This window comes from Acyrthosiphon pisum, chromosome A1 (assembly GCF_005508785.2).
Source record: "Acyrthosiphon pisum isolate AL4f chromosome A1, pea_aphid_22Mar2018_4r6ur, whole genome shotgun sequence".
In the NCBI taxonomy this organism is placed as follows: domain Eukaryota; kingdom Metazoa; phylum Arthropoda; class Insecta; order Hemiptera; family Aphididae; genus Acyrthosiphon; species Acyrthosiphon pisum.
The window spans coordinates 27,103,641-27,125,227 of record NC_042494.1 but is presented as its reverse complement, the minus strand read 5'-3'; the positions used below and the strand labels follow the sequence as shown (position 1 = coordinate 27,125,227).

The 21,587-nt window shown below is 37.7% G+C and overlaps 1 protein-coding gene across 1 annotated transcript in view; it reads left to right on the top strand.

Annotated features, from left to right (window-relative positions):
- Positions 1-21,587, top strand: part of LOC100168855 (low-density lipoprotein receptor-related protein 2) — a 67,095-nt gene that overhangs the window by 44,652 nt on the left and 856 nt on the right. The window contains exons 11-46 of the mRNA XM_001944182.4: positions 504-757; positions 1,174-1,623; positions 2,273-2,532; positions 2,616-2,829; positions 3,189-3,465; positions 3,540-3,717; positions 3,795-3,978; positions 4,073-4,275; positions 4,947-5,131; positions 5,201-5,501; positions 5,569-5,797; positions 5,858-6,063; positions 6,126-6,385; positions 6,454-6,625; positions 6,704-6,929; positions 7,003-7,227; positions 7,866-8,386; positions 8,480-8,917; positions 8,989-9,296; positions 9,368-10,023; positions 10,198-10,379; positions 11,935-12,382; positions 13,243-13,876; positions 14,930-15,509; positions 15,782-16,073; positions 16,341-16,665; positions 16,754-17,049; positions 18,277-19,035; positions 19,119-19,379; positions 19,457-19,591; positions 19,671-20,192; positions 20,278-20,541; positions 20,622-20,774; positions 20,847-21,002; positions 21,103-21,352; positions 21,416-21,527. Of these exons, the coding sequence (XP_001944217.2) occupies positions 504-757; positions 1,174-1,623; positions 2,273-2,532; positions 2,616-2,829; positions 3,189-3,465; positions 3,540-3,717; positions 3,795-3,978; positions 4,073-4,275; positions 4,947-5,131; positions 5,201-5,501; positions 5,569-5,797; positions 5,858-6,063; positions 6,126-6,385; positions 6,454-6,625; positions 6,704-6,929; positions 7,003-7,227; positions 7,866-8,386; positions 8,480-8,917; positions 8,989-9,296; positions 9,368-10,023; positions 10,198-10,379; positions 11,935-12,382; positions 13,243-13,876; positions 14,930-15,509; positions 15,782-16,073; positions 16,341-16,665; positions 16,754-17,049; positions 18,277-19,035; positions 19,119-19,379; positions 19,457-19,591; positions 19,671-20,192; positions 20,278-20,541; positions 20,622-20,774; positions 20,847-21,002; positions 21,103-21,352; positions 21,416-21,527 (11,116 nt within the window). The remainder of the gene's footprint in view (positions 1-503; positions 758-1,173; positions 1,624-2,272; positions 2,533-2,615; positions 2,830-3,188; positions 3,466-3,539; positions 3,718-3,794; positions 3,979-4,072; positions 4,276-4,946; positions 5,132-5,200; positions 5,502-5,568; positions 5,798-5,857; positions 6,064-6,125; positions 6,386-6,453; positions 6,626-6,703; positions 6,930-7,002; positions 7,228-7,865; positions 8,387-8,479; positions 8,918-8,988; positions 9,297-9,367; positions 10,024-10,197; positions 10,380-11,934; positions 12,383-13,242; positions 13,877-14,929; positions 15,510-15,781; positions 16,074-16,340; positions 16,666-16,753; positions 17,050-18,276; positions 19,036-19,118; positions 19,380-19,456; positions 19,592-19,670; positions 20,193-20,277; positions 20,542-20,621; positions 20,775-20,846; positions 21,003-21,102; positions 21,353-21,415; positions 21,528-21,587) is intronic.

The following is a 21,587-nucleotide window of genomic DNA, read 5'->3' as shown; positions in this document are numbered from 1 at the left end:
CAACACAATAGTTAACGACTGCGTAAGAATCTGATATTTTATAGTAAGTTAACGGGTACCTATAGTACCTATTACAATGTTGTATAATTTGGGTCCTTTGAAAATTACGTTTTACTTTTAATACTGAGTTAAATTATTACCGGAAACTTCGGTACAAGATGGATTTAATTTGTGCAGACATAGCAAACGTTCGTAGTTTTTATTTTTTATTCGTTAGGATACCATTTTATCGAAAATAATCAGTTTAAATTCGACAAATTTAGATTTGAGCTGTACGCTCAAATTATTTATTTTCGTTAGGTTAAGTACCTATACTGTTGGTTACTTTCGTTATACATTTGAATTATAATATATGATTACCGTAGTTTGCTTAATCGTATTTAAAATATAAAATTGATTATCTCAAATCGTTAAATAACGATGCTCTGTGTTTTTGACCAGAATTTCGTTATTGTATGTTTAAATTCTGCGTATAATACATTATTATGGTTAACGGATTTTAGGTACATATTCTTCTCCGAATGGGACCGGCCGGCCAACATTAGCCGCGCGTACACGGACGGTTCGAATCTGATCGTGTTCCGGAACATCACGCTGGGATGGCCCAACGGTTTGGCCGTGGATTTTGCTACGGACCGACTGTACTGGTGCGACGCACTACTGGACCACGTCCAGCACTCGAACCTGGACGGGACTGACGTGAGAACCATCAATTCGACCTTGATACGACATCCGTTCTCCATAGTCACACATTATGGTAGGTTTGTGGGATATTCACTTGGTTTCGTCGGGGCAGTATCTGGGCATTAAGATCGTTAAGTCTATATTACTTCTATTAAGTCCGAACTTAGCAATAATTACCATATAATATATTGAACTCGCCGAGTTGGAAGTTAATTTGGAACAAAATATTAACAAAGTTTTTAATTGGTATGTCTATCACATAAAAAGTATCCTATCTATAAGGTACCACTCGATTACCCTTTTTGCCACGATTCTGTTCACTGATATGACTGCTGAATACAAATTTTGGTATACCGCAATCAGACAGACCTCCCCCCCCCCTTTTTGACTAACATAAATACGGCAGGGTTCGGTCGCGAGTCGAGCGGCGGCCGCTACAGTAGGCGTTTGCACAATGTGCTAAATTGGCTTTATGATCTGTCCGCGTAGATTGGATGTACATCACCGATTGGCGTCTGGACGCCATAATCAAGATACACAAGTTGACGGGTGTGGTTTCCAATATCGAGGTCCGGGAGCCGCAGAACAACCGGCTGTACGGAGTAAAGATCTACAGCGAACACGAGCAGCTCGTGGACTACTCGCACCCGTGCTCGGCCGCGTCCAATTACGGTGGTTGTCAGAAGCTGTGTTTCGCAGTGCCGTCCAAAAAGTCGGCCACGTCTTCACTGCAGGCCCAGTGTGGCTGTCCGTACGGCGAGAAGATCGATTCGGATGGCAAGACTTGCGTGGCCGACCCGAACGCGGAGCCACCTGTGACGGCTTGCCCGAACACGTGGGACTTTACGTGCAACAACATGCGGTGCATACCCAAAGCGTGGGTGTGCGATGGCGACGATGATTGTCTTGACAACTCCGACGAAGAACAAAACTGCACCAGTAAGTATAAAGACAAAGATTTAATATTTACCCAAGCGCATGTAAGTGCCAATAAAATTAATCAAATTGGATAATAATTGATAATTTTATCGAATGTTTCAACTAAACTTAATTCATTGTAAATAATAATCAATAGGAATATGTACCACTTTCTTCATCAGGTCTAAAACCTAAATGTGTTTATCCATCTTTCATAAAATGTCTCGATTGAATTCTATTTAAAATCCGGTGAAACGTGGCGTTTGTAGTCGTCGCCATCCATCCTTTGACCTGTATTTTAAGTACCTATAAAATCTAATATCTATGTACTATAAGACTTATAAGACGAGTAGTACCTGTAAAGCTTAAGATTTTCATGCGAAATATTCGGGTGTAACGAACACCGATACGTAAGTCGAGCGTGAAAGTCGAGCTTTTAAGAAGTTACACATAATGTGTGTGTGATTTACTAGATCGTCTCGTATCGGACTCTGAGCGTGACGGTATACGATTCGGTACGTATATGGTATATGATATTATCCTTCTTGAAAACGTCGGCCAGCGTAGTTCCTCCTGCGGTTTTACCACTAAGTAATATGTAACACCACAGTGTTTACATATTATTGTGCGTTGTCGTTTAAACATATTATGTATTATTATCATTTTCCAGAACCCACCTGCGCCCCGGGAGAATGGCAGTGCGGTTCTGGCCGTTGCGTACCGGGCACGTTCCGGTGCGACGGCGAAAACGACTGCGGCGATTACAGCGACGAAACTGGGTGCACGAACGTCACGTGCTCTTCGACTCAATTCTTGTGCGAAAACGGCCGGTGCGTACCAGCCACGTGGAAATGTGACTCCGAAAACGACTGCGGCGACGGTTCGGACGAAGGCGACTTTTGCGCGGAAAAGACGTGCGCCTATTTCCAGGTAGGTTTGACGGACGGAAGTTGCTGGCCTTCGATTTATAGTATGCAGTAATGCGGACTCGGCTAATCTTCGTTTGTTTTCAGTTCACTTGTCCTCGGTCCGGCCACTGTATTCCGCAGACGTGGGTGTGTGACGGCGACAACGACTGTTTCGACAACCAAGACGAAGAAGGATGTCCGCCGATCACGTGTTCGGCGACACAGTTCAAATGCGCCGACCTCAGGCAGTGCATACAAGAGACGTACAAGTGCGACGGAATATTGGACTGCAACGACGGCAGTGACGAGCTCGGTTGTCGTAAGTGCGAATGTCGTCTGCTAAATAATTGTCCATCACGCGAGTCTGCGACGACAGTTCGATTTTGTATTTTTGTTGAAAACGTATCGAGAAAGTTTGTCGTGTGCAGCGACAGATCTCTTTTAAAAATGAATCGTCAAAACATTTTTGTTAAATGAACAAATTATGAGCAGATCAATTATTTTTGGTTTAGTTTTTTTTTCATTTAAATACATTTTTGAGCTGTCTAAAAGTTTCGATCGCTTATATTATAACCTATTTTATACGTAACGTCATATTATTATGCAAAATAAGTTTTTTATTGAAATAAAAAAAAAAAACAATAAAATTATAAAAATACTAATTTATTTCTATTTTAGCTACACTGGCCCCTAACCAATGTGACACAGAAAAACAATTTCGCTGTGAAAAGTCGGGTATTTGTATACCGAAAACGTGGTACTGTGACGGAACCGCCGATTGCGACGATGATTCAGATGAACCGAAAACTTGTGGACAAGTTTCTTGCCAGTCGAACTACTTCAAATGTAACAATTCACAATGCATTTTCAAGGCATATATCTGTGATGGCAGAGATGATTGCGGTGATGGTTCCGATGAAGACTATAGACTCGCTTGCGGAGCACCACCATTCAAGTTAGTATATTTGCGATTTTTTATTCAGTATGAAGTTAAGTCCTTACTATCTAGTATTTTTTATTTTTTTGTAGATGTATGTCAGGTGAATGGCAATGTCCTAATGCAACAAATCGCTGTGTTAACATAACAAACGTATGTGATGGAATACCTCATTGTCCAAATGGTGCTGATGAAGGACCGAATTGTGATCTTCCTGAATGCGACAAAGAGGGCAGTTATTGCTCGAACGGATGTAAACAAACGCCAGTAGTAAGTTAGTTTAGATTGAATGTCTAATAAAATGTTGTACTGACTTCTAGTTTACATTAAAATAATACAATTTATAGGGACCACTGTGCACATGTCCTCATGGTGAAGTCTTAAACACTACATATGAATGCATGGATCTCAATGAATGTGATCCGCCAGGTCTTTGCTCACAACATTGTGTGAACACTAAAGGAAGTTATTTCTGTTCCTGTGCTCCTGGCTATGTTTTAGAATCTGATAAACACACGTGCAAAGCTTTAAGTAAGATGAGACTTTGTTTATTTGAAATAATTATTACACATTTCGGTTGTGTACATTTTTCTAATAATAATTTTTATTTTATTTATTTTGTTAGATCACAGTGCAGCGTTTTTAATAATTTCCAATCGCCATTCTATATTGGTTGCTGATCTTAAGGAACAAGGCCTAGAACGAGTCCCCATTATAGTGGAAAACGTTGTAGCGACAGCATCAAACATGCATACGGGAACTATATTCTGGTCAGATATGAAACTTAAAAAGATATCTAGGCTGGACAAGAGCAGCGAGCCTAAAGATGTTAGTATTTATTAAAATATAAATCATAATATTACCAGGGACAGTTTGGCTCCAAAAAAACAATAACTAAAAAACAGATATTTTTAGGCCACTTTTTAATTTTATAAAAACATTTCTCTTATGGTAACAACATCAAACAATTTTTAGTATTGTTCATTGTACATTATTATTATGTCAATATATCACTTTGCATTGATCACATTATTTTATACAACAAACTTCAACCACCATCTATTATAAGAAATAATTATCATGAAAAATATGAATAAATACTATATTAATTTCTTTTAGTTTTTTCAATGAACAACCAACCAGAATAAAAGTGTTAAAAGTTTAAAACAAACAACAAATAAAAATTTTACCATTTTCTTTTATTCAGTAAAAATTATAAATCATAATGAACTTCTTAAAAATTTACAAATAAGTTATCTATTTACTTAAAGATTAATTTTATTCACTAGCTTATTGATTGTCATATTTATATTAAATTATGGACATAATCATATTAAACCCATGAGAATTTACTTTTTAATAGACATCAATCTAAATTCTTTTAGAATATTATTTGTAATATTGATTCTCTTAATCTATTCTTTTTATATACTTTTCTTATTTATAATAATATAGTGTATTATATTATATTAATGGAATTTTTTTTATATTTTATTTAGATAATTACTTCTGGATTAGATTTAGTTGAAGGTTTAGCCTATGATTGGATTGGGGGACATATTTATTGGCTAGATTCTCGACTAAATACTGTTGAAGTGGCCAATGAAAATGGAACTAATCGCATTATTTTACTAAAAGAAAATATTACTCAACCGAGAGGAATGATGTTGGATCCAAGTCCAGGGTAAGTTATTTAAGCTTCATAGGTCAGTGAGGCAAAATTATTATAACACTGAATATTTTATTTTGTTAGAGCTCGATGGCTGTTTTGGACCGATTGGGGCGAAAATCCAAGAATTGAACGTGTTGGTATGGATGGCTCAAACCGTTCCGTTATTATTAGTTCAAAGATCTATTGGCCCAATGGTTTAACACTAGACATTGTTAATCAACGAGTATACTTTGCCGATTCCAAACTTGACTTCATAGACTTCTGTTATTATAATGGAACCGGTCGTCAACAAGTTATCGCTGGAAGTCACTATCTACTACATCCTCATTCTCTTACTTTGTTCGAAGATACGCTTTACTGGACTGATAGACAGTTGAATAGGGTAACATTTATTATTAATCAGATAATCGTAATGTTCATTGTCTATATATTTTTTATTTTTCTCATAGGTATTGTCTGCTCATAAATTTAAGGGAAAGAATCAAACTGTTGTTTCCCATTTAATTTCACAACCATTAAGTATTCATGTACATCATCCGTCCTTACAACCAATTACACCAAATCCATGTGAAAATGCTACGTGTGAACAACTCTGTTTGTTGTCACCTTCGACCCCCAATGGTTATACCTGTAAATGTAAACCAGGGTACAGAGTTGATGGTGGTCAATGCATTGAAAGTAATTGACAATATGAAAATTGTATTTTTTTAAATGTATTAATGATAAACTTCCTCCTAGATGAGTCTCCATTTTTATTGGTCATGCGAGGTTACCAGATCATCGATGTCAGTTTAACACCTGGAGATAAAACAACTGGACATATTGTTCCAATTGTTGGTATCGAAGGAGGTACACAAGTTGATTACGATACTGAAACTAAATCATTATTTTGGGTCGAAGGATTAAAAGTGAATGAAGAAGACGAAAGTGTCAACAGTGTCAATGTAAGTAGTTATTATTTTTCTCATAAATTTTTTTTTATTAATACTGATATATGACTATTTAGTGTACATTAATGATGTCTCCATATCACGGAGGAAACAAATCATCTTTGTTAGGCGAACTCACTGGTTTTGTGGGTGCTCCATATGTAATTGCTTTTGATTGGAATGGTCGAAACTTGTATATTGGAAATAGAGAGTCTTCCAGCTTAGAAGTAGTCAAAGTAGATGGTATGAATAAATACAGAATGGTATTATTATCAAACAATGGAAAGGACATATCTGTGGCAACACCAACCGGTATTGTTTTGGATCCCAATGAAGGGTAAGTTATCAAATGTTTTTTATATTTATGTACCCAATAATTAAAACAAGACTTTGATACTATTACAGAAAACTCTACTGGGCTGATCAAGGAGGGTTTGGTGTACCTCCTAAGATAGGAAAAATCAACATGGATGGATCCAATCCTCAAGTGTTAATAAATGACGGTCATACACCTGAAGCAATTGCGATTGATCTTGAACAGAAAAATATTTACTATAGTACACAATATCCCAGCAATGTAAATTATAATATTAGCATATGTTTTATACCCACTACAAAGATTTCTTATTAAAAATTTAAATTTTTTTTCCTTCAGATAAAAGTCATGAGTGTGAGTGGTATGAATCACCGAACATTAATGAGCGACTATAATAGTATCGCTTTCCCAAAATCCATGGGCATCTACGATCGGTATCTATATTTCATCGACTCTAGATATGATCACCTTGTAAGAGTCAATGCCGAAGATGGTTCTAACATGGAAAAAATTTTAGATAATGATCCAGATCTTAAATCATTGACAGTATTTTCAAAAAAAACCAGTAAGTTTTTATAATTTATATTTATATTTTTGTTTAAGTAGGATAAACCAATCTAACAATTACATTTTTTTAGATGTTAATCATCCATGTGCTGTGACAATAAATGGAGGATGTCAACAGTTTTGTATTCCGAGCGAAAATAGTAATAGAGTTTGCGCTTGTTCTGTGGGATACAAGAAGGAATTTGATATAAAGTGTACACCACATTCTTCTTTTGCGATTGTTTCTCAAGTAGATTTAGTCAGAGGATATAGTCTTACTGATACGCTTGATGCTATTGTTCCAATATCCGGACCAGGTAATAATATAATTAAAAACGTAAAATGTTTAAACACAGAAGCCAGTTTAATATAAGTTGTTTCTATTTTACACTCATTGCTTAACGACTGGTTTCAATAATACAGAGTTATTTACCACAAAACTGTTTAAGAAAATGTCCTGTAAAGCTTTATGTATCTCATCGTCATCACATTATGAGATTCATTAAGATTCGTGTTTCTTAAACTTGAGTTAGTACATCTTCATTTGTTTTTCTTTATGTCTAGATTATTTTTTACAAATTATCCAACACCACATTTCAAATAGTAAGAGTGATATTTTCTCCACTTCTTTAATAACCCATATCTCGCAGCCATATTATAAAGTAACACTCCACACAAACGTTTTTCTAAATGTTTTCTTTAATCTTCCTCGTGATATTTTTCGTTTAATTTCAATTAATATACTTATTCCGTCTGTTGTTATTTGTCAATGAAAGTATTTAAAGTTGGTTTCCCAAGTATACATTTGTGTTGATTGTGGGTTCACGGACACAAACCAAAATGTTTGTTTTATTTATAAAATGTTTATGAATTCGTTGTTCGTTATTGCGCATTTTTGGTGTTGTGTTCCCTGATAGACATTTTGACATTTACCTAATCCGAAAATATTTTACAGGTCATCACATCTTACACGTGGACGTTCACGTGTCTCAAAACTGGATATACTGGGTGGAGTTCAACCGAGGTATATGGAACGGTATTTATAGAATACGGCCAAATGGTACGGAGCTTCAGCACATAATCAAAGATGGCATTGGTTCCAATGGTATACGGGGCTTGACGATTGATTGGATCGCGGGAAATATGTATTTCACGAACGTGTTCCCACATGAAAATTACGTAGAGGTGTGCTGGCTGGACGGTTCCATGCGCAAGGTGCTCGTTAAGACGACTACAGACGCACCCAAAGAACTGGCGGTGAACCCAATCAAACGATTGTTGTATTGGATCGACTATGGTCAATATCCGAAAATCGGCAAAGCATATTTGGATGGATCTAATTGGATGCCAATCGTGACCACCGGAATAAGTCAGCCTAGAGATTTAACTGTCGATATGGTCACTCACGACGTATACTGGGTGGATGCCAGATTAGATTTAATTCAGAAAGTATCGGCTAGTGGAGGTGAAAGACAAGTGAGTCCCGAAAATCTTTTTCATACCCAAGTCATATGTATTAAACATTTTATTTAAGCGTATAATTATTATTTTTGAAATTATTTTTTCCAGGTCGTGCGTCGAAATATTCCAAATCCGATGGGTATTGCCATACATTTGAGTGATATGTATTGGGTAGATAGAAATTTGAAGACTATATTTAAAGCATCGAAACTGCCAGGAAATAATTCCATGCCCACTCCAATTAGAACTGGACTCCCTAGACTGCGTGATATTGCTATATTTGACGTAAACACCCAACCTCCGGACGAGTCCAACTCTTGTTCGCGATTTGGTAATGGGGGGTGCGATCAATTGTGTTTCTCGTTTCCGCCGTCTTACTCGATAAATAAATTCTTGTTCCGCTGCGACTGTGCCACTGGAGTTATAGCAGCCGGTACGGGTACTAAATGCGACACTGTATCCGAATACTTGGTATTTGCCACAAGGACTGAAATTCGATCGGCAAGTTTGGACCCTCTGTCGACCACACTGCCATTCAAACCAGTAGTACGTATTTTAGTTGGTTCACTGTTACAGTTATAATTTGAATTGATAATTTATAAACGTAATTTATCCAGGGTAATCTATCGAATGTGGTTGGTCTGGACTTCGATTATGCGGACAACAAGTTATTCTTCACTCAAATACGACCAATGCCCCAGATATCTTCTGTATCGAGTAATTCGCCCAGTAACAGTCAAATAAAGATGATATTAGGGCGTCGAATTAATCCAGAAGGAATTTCGTACGATTGGACTCAGAAAAAGATATACTGGACGGATTCATCAAACAATTCTATTTATGCTATGAATATAGACGGTACCGAAGTAGTAATGATTGCTAGAGTTGAAAGGCCCAGGGCAATCGTAGTTGACCCATGCAACGGGTTAGTAAAAAAGTTTATGATTCTTAAATATGTTATTTTCGTTTACTAAAATTCATTGATTTATAATTTAGAACGTTATACTTTACCGATTGGGGACGTTTTGGTACTGCCGGAAAGATCTTTAGGACTACAATGGCTGGATCTCTGAAGAAAGCCATCATCGACAGAGACTTGTCACAGCCTAGTGGTTTGACGATTGATTTCGATGACCAAATGTTGTACTGGTCGGATGCTGTAAGGGAAAAAATAGAAAGATCTACGCTCGATGGCGGTAATCGTGAAGTATTAATAACTGCGACTATCTATCCGTTTGCTTTGACCGTCCATGGGAATTACATATATTGGACAGACCTTCAATTAAGAGGTGTTTATAGGGCAGAAAAGCACACCGGTGCAAACATGATAGAAATAATCAAAAGGCTAGACGACTCGCCCAGAGATATAGCTATTTACTCTAAAGACAGGCAAAAGTGTTCGGTAAATCCTTGCTCGATTAGCAACGGCGGGTGCACCCAGAGCTGTCATCCAGGACCCAATTCTACAGCTGAATGCAAGTGTGACGATAATTCGAAACTTGTAAACGAAGGCCGTATGTGCGTCAACAAGAACATCACTTGTGAGAGTAACAAGTTCCATTGCCGTAACGGCAAATGTATATCGCGCATGTGGTCGTGTGACGGCGATGACGATTGTGGTGATAATAGTGACGAAGACGTTAAATACTGCGGTATGTGTTAAGATTTATATACTTACATTATTTTATAAAATCCTAGCAGTGTTTTAAATGTTATTTAATAGTGTAATCATCGGTAAATCTATAGATATTACCTATAGTTACTGTATTACACTGGGTGACTCAGGAATCGTAATTATAATAAAACCGTTTGCTTGTATTCTTTAGCATACCATTCGTGTAGTACTAATGAGTTCCGATGTGCCAATGGTCGGTGCATATTTAAAACTTGGAAATGCGACCACGAAAATGACTGTAAAGATGGATCTGACGAAGTTGGATGTGTTTATCCACCATGCGCAGACGGAGAATTTACTTGTGCAAACTTCAGATGTATTGCCATGTCACAAGTAAGTTAACACTTTTGGAATAAAAATTTAATTTTTCAAAATATATTATTTAAATTATTAGAAGATATTAATTAAAAATCACAATCCATTTTACAATAACATATTATTTAACCTTGAACATAAATGTTAACACTTTATGTCATGCAATATCAGTATCTTTATTTAATATAATTCATGAGATTGATGGTCGAACATGCTATATAGGTAGGTACTACCTAATTGTAGTTTTAAATATATTTATTATTAGCTTACAAACTCGGCTTCGCCCGTATGGAGCTGGTTGAATCTATTGACAAAAATGTTATGAAAATCTATCAAAAACTCTAAATTTGCACAAGATTTATCCGTTTTAGACCTTTGTTGTTATATAGTAAATAGTTATAAAACCTGACTTAGCCCGTGAAAAAAATATATGAAATGCAACGCTGTATAGTCATATCTCTGTTTGAGTGTATCTCAGCTTTAGTGTACTACAGTTCATGGACAAATCGGCGTTAGTGTTTTTCGCTTTGTGAAATAATTCGACCCAGATGGGCAACTGTTAATTGCGGATTGGATTTAGCACTTAGTACATTTTTTAATGTGGTTTAAACTATTTACTCTCTTAAATTTTCTTATATCTATAAAAATAATCTATGGAATTTTTGTAAAATTAATCTGGTAGCTTTTGAGTATATTATAAGCTAAAAATATACATTTAGTTTTAATATATAGTTTCTAATCAAGGCCACAAACGTGGAGATGTGATCAAGGCCTGATATGCTCGAGTAACCAATGACAACCACGTATTTCCAAACAAAATATAATACTTATTTCTACTATTATAATCAGCAACCAATTATGAATATAATGGAAACTATTTATAAATACAATAAAAAAAATAGTGATCGTGTGACATAAAGTAGCACGCTACGATATTTTTCACTTCGAAGAAAATATATGAATCATAAATATCTGCATTAATAAGTAACCATTAATTGTATTTAATATACTTAGTGGCAATTAGGTAATTTTTACATTTTATTCGTTTCTATGGTTATAAACAAAGCGTTAAAAAAAATAGGATAGAAAAATAAAATATCTGTACGTAGCCCAAAAACATTATATTTATTTTAAAAACATGCAATTTTCACTTTGGAATTGATTTTCATTTTGGAAAGTCCTTTTTACAGTGGGTTTAAATACATCATAAAACGAAATTACTGACCAAATTGTATACTCATAGCTTCGGTGGTTATACGATAGGAGATGATCAATCGACCAGTCAGGAAAAGTTCTTTTAAATATATATAAATATAGATATATACATTTTACCGCCGTAAGATATTTATCTGTATATGTTTATATTTTGGGTTCGTTGTTTTTATAGTTTTATTGACTTTTGAAACTTTCATATTATGATTTTTACTTTAGATATAGTCACGAAAAATCGATAACATCTAGTTAAAGCTATAGATTTTTTGTTAAGTACAATATTATAGGTTTTTTATTAAGTTAAAAATTGTTTAAACACATGGCAAATAGTCAGAAATGTAAAATTGTCTCAAATTTTCAGGTGTGCAATGGCGTGAATGACTGCAAGGACAACGCGACTTCGGACGAAACCCACGACCGGTGCCCGAAGAACATAACGTGCCCTGCCAACCATCTGAAGTGCGAGAAGACAAACATATGTGTGGAACCGTACTGGCTGTGCGATGGTGACAACGATTGTGGCGATAACAGTGACGAGGACTCTGTGCATTGTTCTCAGAGGACCTGCCCGACGAACAGCTTCCGGTGTCCCAACCACAGATGCATACCGGCAACGTGGTATTGCGATGGCGACGACGACTGTGGTGACGGGTCCGACGAACCACCAGAGTACTGCAAGTCGGAAGGTCGTACGTGTTTCGGCGACCTGTTTACGTGCGACAACGGCAATTGCATACCGAGGATTTACATCTGCGACGGCGATAACGATTGCTTGGACAATTCCGACGAGGACATAAGGCACCAGTGCAGTGAGTATAACTATGCACATGTATAGTATAGACTAATGGGCTGTATTTAGGAGTAGGTGCCTTTCGACCTGGGTGTCAATTTTTTTTTTTAATTTTCATTGTTTTAATCCTCTCATAACTCCATTGGCTTATATCCAACAGTAAATATTATATTTTTATATTTTGTAATTTGTTACTATAACTTATAATATTGACTAATATTATATCATTGCTTAGCATGAATCTAAAGTTGTAATTTTTATGTTGTATAATTGTGCGGTCTTTTTTGTTGTCCCTTCAGGATGGATATTTGTCCGTGGACGGAAAATTCCCATGTAGGTACGGTTTTAATGTACAATATCACCCAAGCTAGCTAGTTACGGTTGGGTTAGTCAGTAGAAGTTTGGTCATAGATTTTTCTTGCATATAAGTAAAAACTACGTTTAAAAACCATCGCAGGTTCTAATTTTCACTGGTTTCACGATTGATCTACGTGATTGTGAAATATTGCGTGGGTCGATGTTATGTAATGGTTTTTTTATTATTTAAAAAAAAAAAAAAACAACATTTGCTTTGAAATTTGTGAAAACATTCTCATATGAACAATAAAAAATGTTCAACCGTCACAAGACAGTCCCTTAATTAACAGTTGTGAAATTCGAAATATTTTAAAACTTGGCTGTTCTTTAAAAGTGTACCTATACCTAAAAATGTCGAAAATCTAAAAATGACTCTTCCTGCTTATACAGAATAATATTAAATCGTCGAGAACTGTGCAGGTTTTAGAAACGCACACTTACTGCGTTTGAGGGAAAGAAAGAGAGAGAGAAAAATTAAGTCTCCACACGTCATGAACTTTTTTTTGTTTTGTTTCCCCGCAGACAACCGCAAATGCGACGAGTCGACCGAGTTCACGTGCCAGGCGAACAAGGCGTGGAACCGGGCACAGTGCATACCGAAAAAGTGGCTGTGCGACGGCGATCCTGACTGCGTAGACGGGGCGGACGAGAACGCCACGTTGCTCAACTGCACGACGGTAGCAAACTGCAGCGCGGATCAGTTCACGTGCGGCAACGGTCGGTGCATCAACCGTGGCTGGGTGTGCGACCACGACAACGACTGCGGCGACGGTACGGACGAGGGCAAGGACTGCCATGCGCAGTACAAGACGTGCTCGCCCCGCGAGTTCTCGTGCCAGAACTTCAAGTGCATCCGGAACACGTATCGGTGTGACGGCGAAGACGACTGCGGCGACAACTCGGACGAGTACGGATGTCCGGCGGGCGGCCGGAACGGGACGGCGGCCGCGTGCGGCACCGACCACTTCCGGTGTACCAGCGGGCAGTGTATCAACGCCACGTTGGTGTGCAACAAGGTGTCGGACTGCGCGGACGACAGCGATGAGCCGGCCCACTGCAACGTGGACGAGTGCGCCAGGGTCGAGCTCAACCAGTGTGCTCATCGGTGCGTCGATACCCCCACCGGGTTCACGTGCGAGTGCAATGAGGGATACAAGTCAGTCTAATTTACCGTACTTGACAATAATATTTATCCATACCCATAACGACAGGTGCCTACTAGTTGCGCCCCGCGTTAAAAACGTCATCCCTATAATTCCGGTCCACCACTTTTTATGGCACATACTAATTGTGGCCCATATTTTTTAGTCTATAAATTGTGGCCTGTTTTTTTGTAGAGGGATTACCTATGAATGAATAATATATATAATGTACTAGCTGAACCCGTGCACTTCGTTGCCCATTAAGTGTACCAGTTCTATGTGACTCTATGAGCTTTGTTCAACTCGGGCCTGTGTATTATGAGCACGTCTCAATTCATTTGCTTCTGCCCGTTCCTCTTGCATTTGATTATAACGGAAATTATCACAGTTTCTTGCATTACGTGTACGCCGTCCAATGTTTGTTCTTCTAATAGGAGGCATGATTCAAGCATAAAAATTCTCTCCAAAAAACAATAAAGTCGTTTTTGATTGAAAAAATTCATAAATAACATAAAACGATAATGTTCCAAAATAAAATGAATAATGTGCCAACTATTATATTTGTTTACTCTAAAGTTCTAAGTGTCTATAATCAAAATGTACATCAACCAGAATATAAAGATATATTTTTTTTTTCGATTTTTATCGATATTTAAAATCGATTTCAAGCCCTGCTATTATCGATATTTATATTATTATTATTTATATTATATAATATTTTTATTTTTATCTGCTAGAGGGCGCCACTGGCGTAACTCAGTTTTTGTCTCTAAATATTCTGGACACAGGAGTTAGGTCCATAATTTATGCTATAAACCCGCTCCCCGACACTCTCTATCATTTAAAAAAAAATCAAATTAATCGGCACAGCCGTTCTCAACTGATGCAATGTTATACATTTTTGTCTCCATTTTTATATATATAGATTATGACATATTATAAATAATAATTAACTTGTATGCTATTTTTGATGTTTATTGATGTATATTGATGCTTCATCACTGACCTATACAAATGTAGATTTTCAGTATTTTTAACGTTTTCATGATGTGTTTGATTTTCCTTAGGCTCATGGAAGATGGTAAAGCGTGCGATGATATTAATGAATGCGTGGAAGTGCCCGGGGCATGTTCCCAGTATTGTCTTAACACTCCGGGATCATTTTATTGTAAATGCGACGAAACCTACTACGACCGGACGTCCGATGAACGGACGTGCAAGCGACGTGACAGGAACAAACCTTGGCTGATATTCACCAACAAGTATTACGTTCGGAATATGTCACTGGACGCGTCCGAGTACTCGCTCAACCATCAAGACCTATTGAACGTAGTCGCGTTGGATTTCGATTACTCGGAAGAAAAGCTGTACTTCTGCGACGTGAGCGCAAAAACCATTTACAGGACTAAAGTGGGAAGCACAGAACGCGAGAAGATCATCAGGCATGACAGCCATGGTCTCGAAGGCATCGCCGTAGACTGGGTTGGCAGGAAGCTGTACTGGTTGGACCGGCACAGCAAACATCTAGAGGTGGCCGAGCTGAACGGCACCAACAGGAGAACGCTCAAGGCCGGCATTCAAGACCCGAGAGCACTAGCTGTGCACCCGGGTACCGGTTACTTGTACTTCACAAGTTGGCATCTTCAGGTACGCCATATTCGTTTTTCTTCACATGATACAAATATTCATAATATATATTTTAAATATTACACGGAGTGTTCCATTCAACTGGATTTGGTCATTTCCTTTTCAGTTTTTATAATTTCAAAACATAAACGTTTTTTTATAATATTTATTTATTTTTCACACTACCCATTGCATTTTTAAAAACCAATACATTCAAATTTTTTTTGTTTTAAATTTTTTCTGGTTGAGTATATTTTGGATAATAATATAAAATATTTGCATTGTATTTACAGGCTTATATAGGAAAAATAGGCATGGATGGGAGCAACTTTACACAAATATTGACACACGAGAATGACATCGCTTGGCCAAACGCCCTAACCATCGATTACTTCACTGAACGCATTTATTGGGCCGATGCTCATTTAGACTACATAGCTTCAGCTGATTTGGAAGGAAGACACAAACACATTGTACTCTCAGGCGAACGCGTACCACACGTCTTCGCACTCACATTGTTCGACGACGAATTGTTCTGGACGGATTGGAACTTGAAAGCAATCGTCAAGTCGAATAAGTTTACAGGTGGGCATTATACTTATAAGTAATAATCTATGCTCATTCTTTTGTAATTTATTTATCCAAAGATACATTAAGACCGTATAATTAACTTTGAGAATTACTTCAAATATTTGGTAACAATATTTGAATATTAGGTACATATTACATGGTCGGTCATGATTGTATTAGATAAGGTTATCATGTACATTTTTAAAGTATTCTTAACAACATTAGTGAAATTTATATTTATCCATAATTGTCTGAGCGTGACTAACATATTACAAATTTCAGGGCAAAATTACAGAATACTCAGGAACACCACACATCGGCCGTACGATTTACACGTCTATCACAATTTGCGGCAAATTCCGTTTTCCAATCCATGCGGCGACGACAATGGTGGTTGTTCACACCTGTGCCTCTTGCGGCCCGTTCCCGGAGTGGATCCGTCACCCGACGGTTATCTGGATGCCAAGAGCCCGGTGTCGTTCACGTGCGCCTGTCCTAACCAGTTCTATCTAGACCCGCGCGACAACAAGACCTGCATATCCAACTGTACCGTGGGCCAGCATGAATGTAAGGAGAACGATCAAAAGTGTATCCCGTGGTTTTGGAAGTACGTTTGAACAGAGATAGGTTTTTCATTGTTTGTACAGTGTTTGTGCTAAAAACCAAAACTAATATTTATATAAATCACGTTTTAGGTGTGACGGAGAGAGAGACTGCGCCGACGGAACGGACGAGATCCAAAGCCAATGTCCCACGAGATCTTGTCGTGGAGGAGCGTTCCAGTGCGCAAACCGGAACTGTACGCCGTCGGCCACAATTTGTGATGGTGTCGACGACTGCGGCGACGGTTCTGACGAGAAAAATTGCGAATTACCTTGCCCGAGCATAGAGTTCAAATGCCGTTCAAACGGACGGTGTATATTGGATTCGTGGAAGTGCGACGGTGAACCGGACTGTAAAGACGGTAGCGACGAAGACCCGGCGATGTGCCGTAAGTGCTTTTGAAAGTTAATGAATCATACGGATTTTTACAATATATTTTGCACCAACGATCCGTTTTACCGACTACTCTTATTAGTTATTTCTCAACTAAATGTTTGTGTTTTAATATAGTTTGATGCATTTATAAATTGTAAATTATATTTTTTGTTGTGAAAAAATCTTATTTTTACATAAATATGTTTTTGGGCTGGATAAAACTTTTTTTGGTAATCGTGATGGATCTTTTGTAAGGGTTTTTCTGACTGATTTTATCTTACAGTATTTGTGTTGCCCCAAGCAACTAAATTATAATATAATTATTTGACCATTTCGTTTTTCAGTACCTAGGTTGCTTCTATAGCAACCGAAGTATAATATTAATGTAATGATAGATTTTGTGTTACAGTACATGGGTTTCCCCTAACGACTGATGGATAATATAATTAGGTTAACATAGAAACCTCGTTGATACATTTTTTCCGACCATATGATTAAACTTTACTTATTCATACTGTTTTGTGTAATAATATTAGAAATTTATCTTTATAAATACAATTGCTTAACATTTGTAACAATAACTATAACATATATAATGAAAACATCTAAATATCATGGTTTTTCCATGCAGTAGAGAAAATATCAAGTAGCAAATTATTTTTCACTCTTGATAATTAATTGTTTTTCTATTTTTTTTATTTTCATGATTAATTTGGTTTTTGACTTCATAACCGAAAGCAGAAAACTTTTCTATAAATTTAAATCTATCAGATAAATCAGATTTTGAACAAACTTTTTTTGATTTATTATCACTTCAATTTTAAAGTTTAGATAATCGGAATAAAGGACCACAACTTTTAAGAGATATATTTTTCCATATTTTACTATGCTCACTTTAATTTGAAATATTAAGCTTTAATACAAAAAAAAAAAAAGTTTGATATAACATATAACAATGATGATGCATAAAAAAGTTCTTTGCTTCCGATTGTAACAAATTAAAAATGTAGATTGCCAATAAAATAATTTAAAAAAATAAGATTTTGAGCTGCAAAAAATGCAAAGATTGCCTTCATCATAAAATCAGTTCAGCCTGTCAAACCATTTTTATATTGTTAAAAGTTATTGGAGTTGACAAAAACTTAACCATTTGAGTAATACATCAAACAATTGCAATGTATCACGCAACACGGCATTTAATAATCATCAAATTAAAATTTTTAAATTTTGTTCGTTGTAGATAATCGACAGTGTGATCCGAAGTCAGAATTCTCGTGTAAGAACGGTCGGTGTATACCGAAGTTGTGGGTTTGCGATTTCGACAACGATTGCGGCGATGACTCAGATGAACCAGCCTACATGTGCCGACAAAGGAACTGCACGACCGGATGGCAGAGGTGTCCGGGAAAGACCAATTACCGGTGCATACCAAAATGGTTGTTCTGCGACGGTAAGGATGATTGCCGCGACGGTTCGGATGAGTTACCGGAGAACTGTCCGAAGTGCCAAGCGGCCACGGACTACCAGTGTAAGAACAACAGGTGCATACCTAAGAGATGGTTGTGTGACTTCGAGAACGACTGTGGTGACAACTCAGATGAGTCGGAAGACCTGTGTAAAGGACTGTACCGGCAGTGTTCGGAGTCTGAGTTCCAGTGTTCTAACGGCAAATGCATACCAGGCCAGTGGAGGTGCGACCACGATGACGATTGTGGCGACAACTCAGATGAACTCAACTGCGGTGGGTTCCAGTGCAAGAACGGCACGTTCCAGTGCAAGAGTGGCCATTGCATAGCATCATACTTCCGATGTGACGGTGACAGAGACTGTCGGGACTTCAGCGATGAAATCGGCTGCCCGCCCAGATATCCCGAAGGCCGGTACTGTCCTAAGTCCAAATTTGAGTGCAAGACTACCAAGTTATGTGTTTTTAACTCCGAAATCTGTGATGGCGAAGACGATTGTGGTGATGGCTCTGACGAAGCGTCTGAACTCTGCTGTGAGTGGTGTTTGATTTTATTACAGCAAAATATAATTCGTTCATGATGACTTATGGATTGTAATGTTTACTATTTTTCACAGCCAATATGAGTTGTACACTCGACAACCGTTTCTCTTGCGACAACAAACACTGCATACCGATGTACCAGCGTTGCGACGGCGTGGACAATTGCGGAGATGGTTCTGACGAAAACGACCTGAGCGTTTGCGGTATGATGCATAATATCAGACAGTGTGATCATTACACGGAATTCACGTGTGCTAATCGCGAATGTGTCAACAAATCAAAACTTTGTAATCTCCAGTATGACTGTGGAGATCTGTCTGACGAAAAAGGATGCCGTAAGTTAATACATGGGATAATATTGAAATAATGTGGTGACTGGTTTTGTGACACGTTTGGTGTTTTGTTGTTATAGACTATTCAGGCACGTGCTTAGAATCCACAAAAGGTGGTTGTGAACACTATTGTTTGAACGTGACGTCAGGAAAAGGATTCAGCTGTGCCTGTTACGCTGGATACGAGATTGGAGAAAACAGCAAAAAATGCGAAGGTAAGTTAGAACGACAGTAATGTTTCTTAAAAAAATCTTTAAATATACATGTTCTACAAATGTCTCAATACTGTTGTAGATTTGGACGAATGTCAGTTGGGACTTCACCATTGTTCCCAAGACTGTACGAACATAAACGGCTCGTTTATTTGTTCATGTCGTGAAGGTTTTGTGTTGAGCGATTTGTTTAGCGGTGTATGTAAGGCCGTGGATCCGATGTTGACTATAGTATATACCAATGGTCCTGAATTACGTGGATACGAATCTAACGAGAGGAAACACTTGTCGATTCTCAGTAACGAAAAACGTATACGAGCTATTGATTTCGATCCGAAATCCGAAATACTTTATTGGGCTGATTCATACGACCAGTCGATAAAACGTTCGTACATGATAAACGCCAAGAGCGGACAAGTCAAAGTGGGATACCCACAAGATCTGGATATCAAAGGTCCGTTTAAGCCTGTAGCAGTCGCCATAGATTGGATGGGCGACAATCTCTATTGGGCTGAAGTCGATCTATCGAAAGAGGATAAGCCAGCGGGCCGAATAATGGTCGCCAAACAAGACGGAAGATACAGAAGATCAATTGTTAGCAGCGGTATGTATATATATCAACGATAGATCCATAATGTTATATAGACAAAACATAGTTGCATTGTGAAACATCTGTTTGCTTTCTTTAGGATTGGACACTCCTTCCTCTCTGGTCTTGGATCCCGAAATGGGTAAAATGTTCTGGGCGGACGTTGGAGAAACCCCAAAAATCGAAATGTCTTGGATGGATGGATCCAGACAAAAGTCATTGGTGACGACTAGACTGCACTACCCCACAGGACTGACCGTCGACACAGCTATGGACCATTCTTTATATTGGGTGGATACCAAGCTTAATGTCATCGAGTCAATTAAATACGACCAAAAGAACAGAGTGGTCGTGATACGCGGAGGTAAGTGTCGACTGTCGTTATTATCATAACTTGTTAAGGTATTTTTAGTTATTTAATTAAATTTATCGTTTTGTATACAGAACATCTACATCACCCTATATCGCTGGATCTGTTCGAAAATCAACTGTACTGGTTGTCTAGGGAAACTGGTGAATTAATTAAGCAAGATAAATTCGGCCGTGGTGTTCCAGTCACCATTGCTAAGGACTTAGTGAATCCAACTGGTGTTAAAGGTTAGTTGCTCTCAGAAATTGTGATTTTTATCTTCAAGTAAAATAATCTATAAAATTACTCATTTGCTATAGTTTACCATCGGCAAAGATATAATTATACCATGCCAAATATGTGCCAATCGGCCGGATGTTCTCATCTTTGTCTATTGGTACCTGCGGGTGTATATTGCGCATGTCCAGACCACACTCATGTACAGCAAGGTGTCAGTGAAAAAATATGCGACGCTGGTAAATAATAATTAATATGTTATATACTTATATACTTACATGAACTTGAAATAGATGGTAGGTAGATTGAAAACCTAAAATTATGATTTATCAATTACAGCCGAAGAACCGCCGAAACCAGCACCGCGAATTTGTCGCTGTCAAAACGGTGGTATTTGCACCGAAGACTCACCGGATGGTGAACTCAATTGTTTGTGTCAACCTGACTTTAGCGGTCGTGTATGTGACATCACTTCAAAACGGATCAGGCGACAGGGTATTTTCAGTTCCATGCTTATCATTCCATTGACTGGGCTATTGTTACTATTAGTCGCTGGTGCGATTTTCATTTTCATTCGCAAGAGACCATTGTATGTATTATTTTTTCCAATACTTATGATAAACAACTATTTATGTTGATTTTTCCATTACAGTGGTAAGGGAGCAGTACTTGGTAGCTTGACCAACTCTCAGAGCGTGTCATTCAGACAAGGAACGAATGTCGAGTTCGGTCCCAACGCATTCAACAACGGTCCAGGAGGAGGGGTAAATTATAAAACAGAAAGAGGAGACAAAATTGATATATGATTTTAACGATTCTTTAAT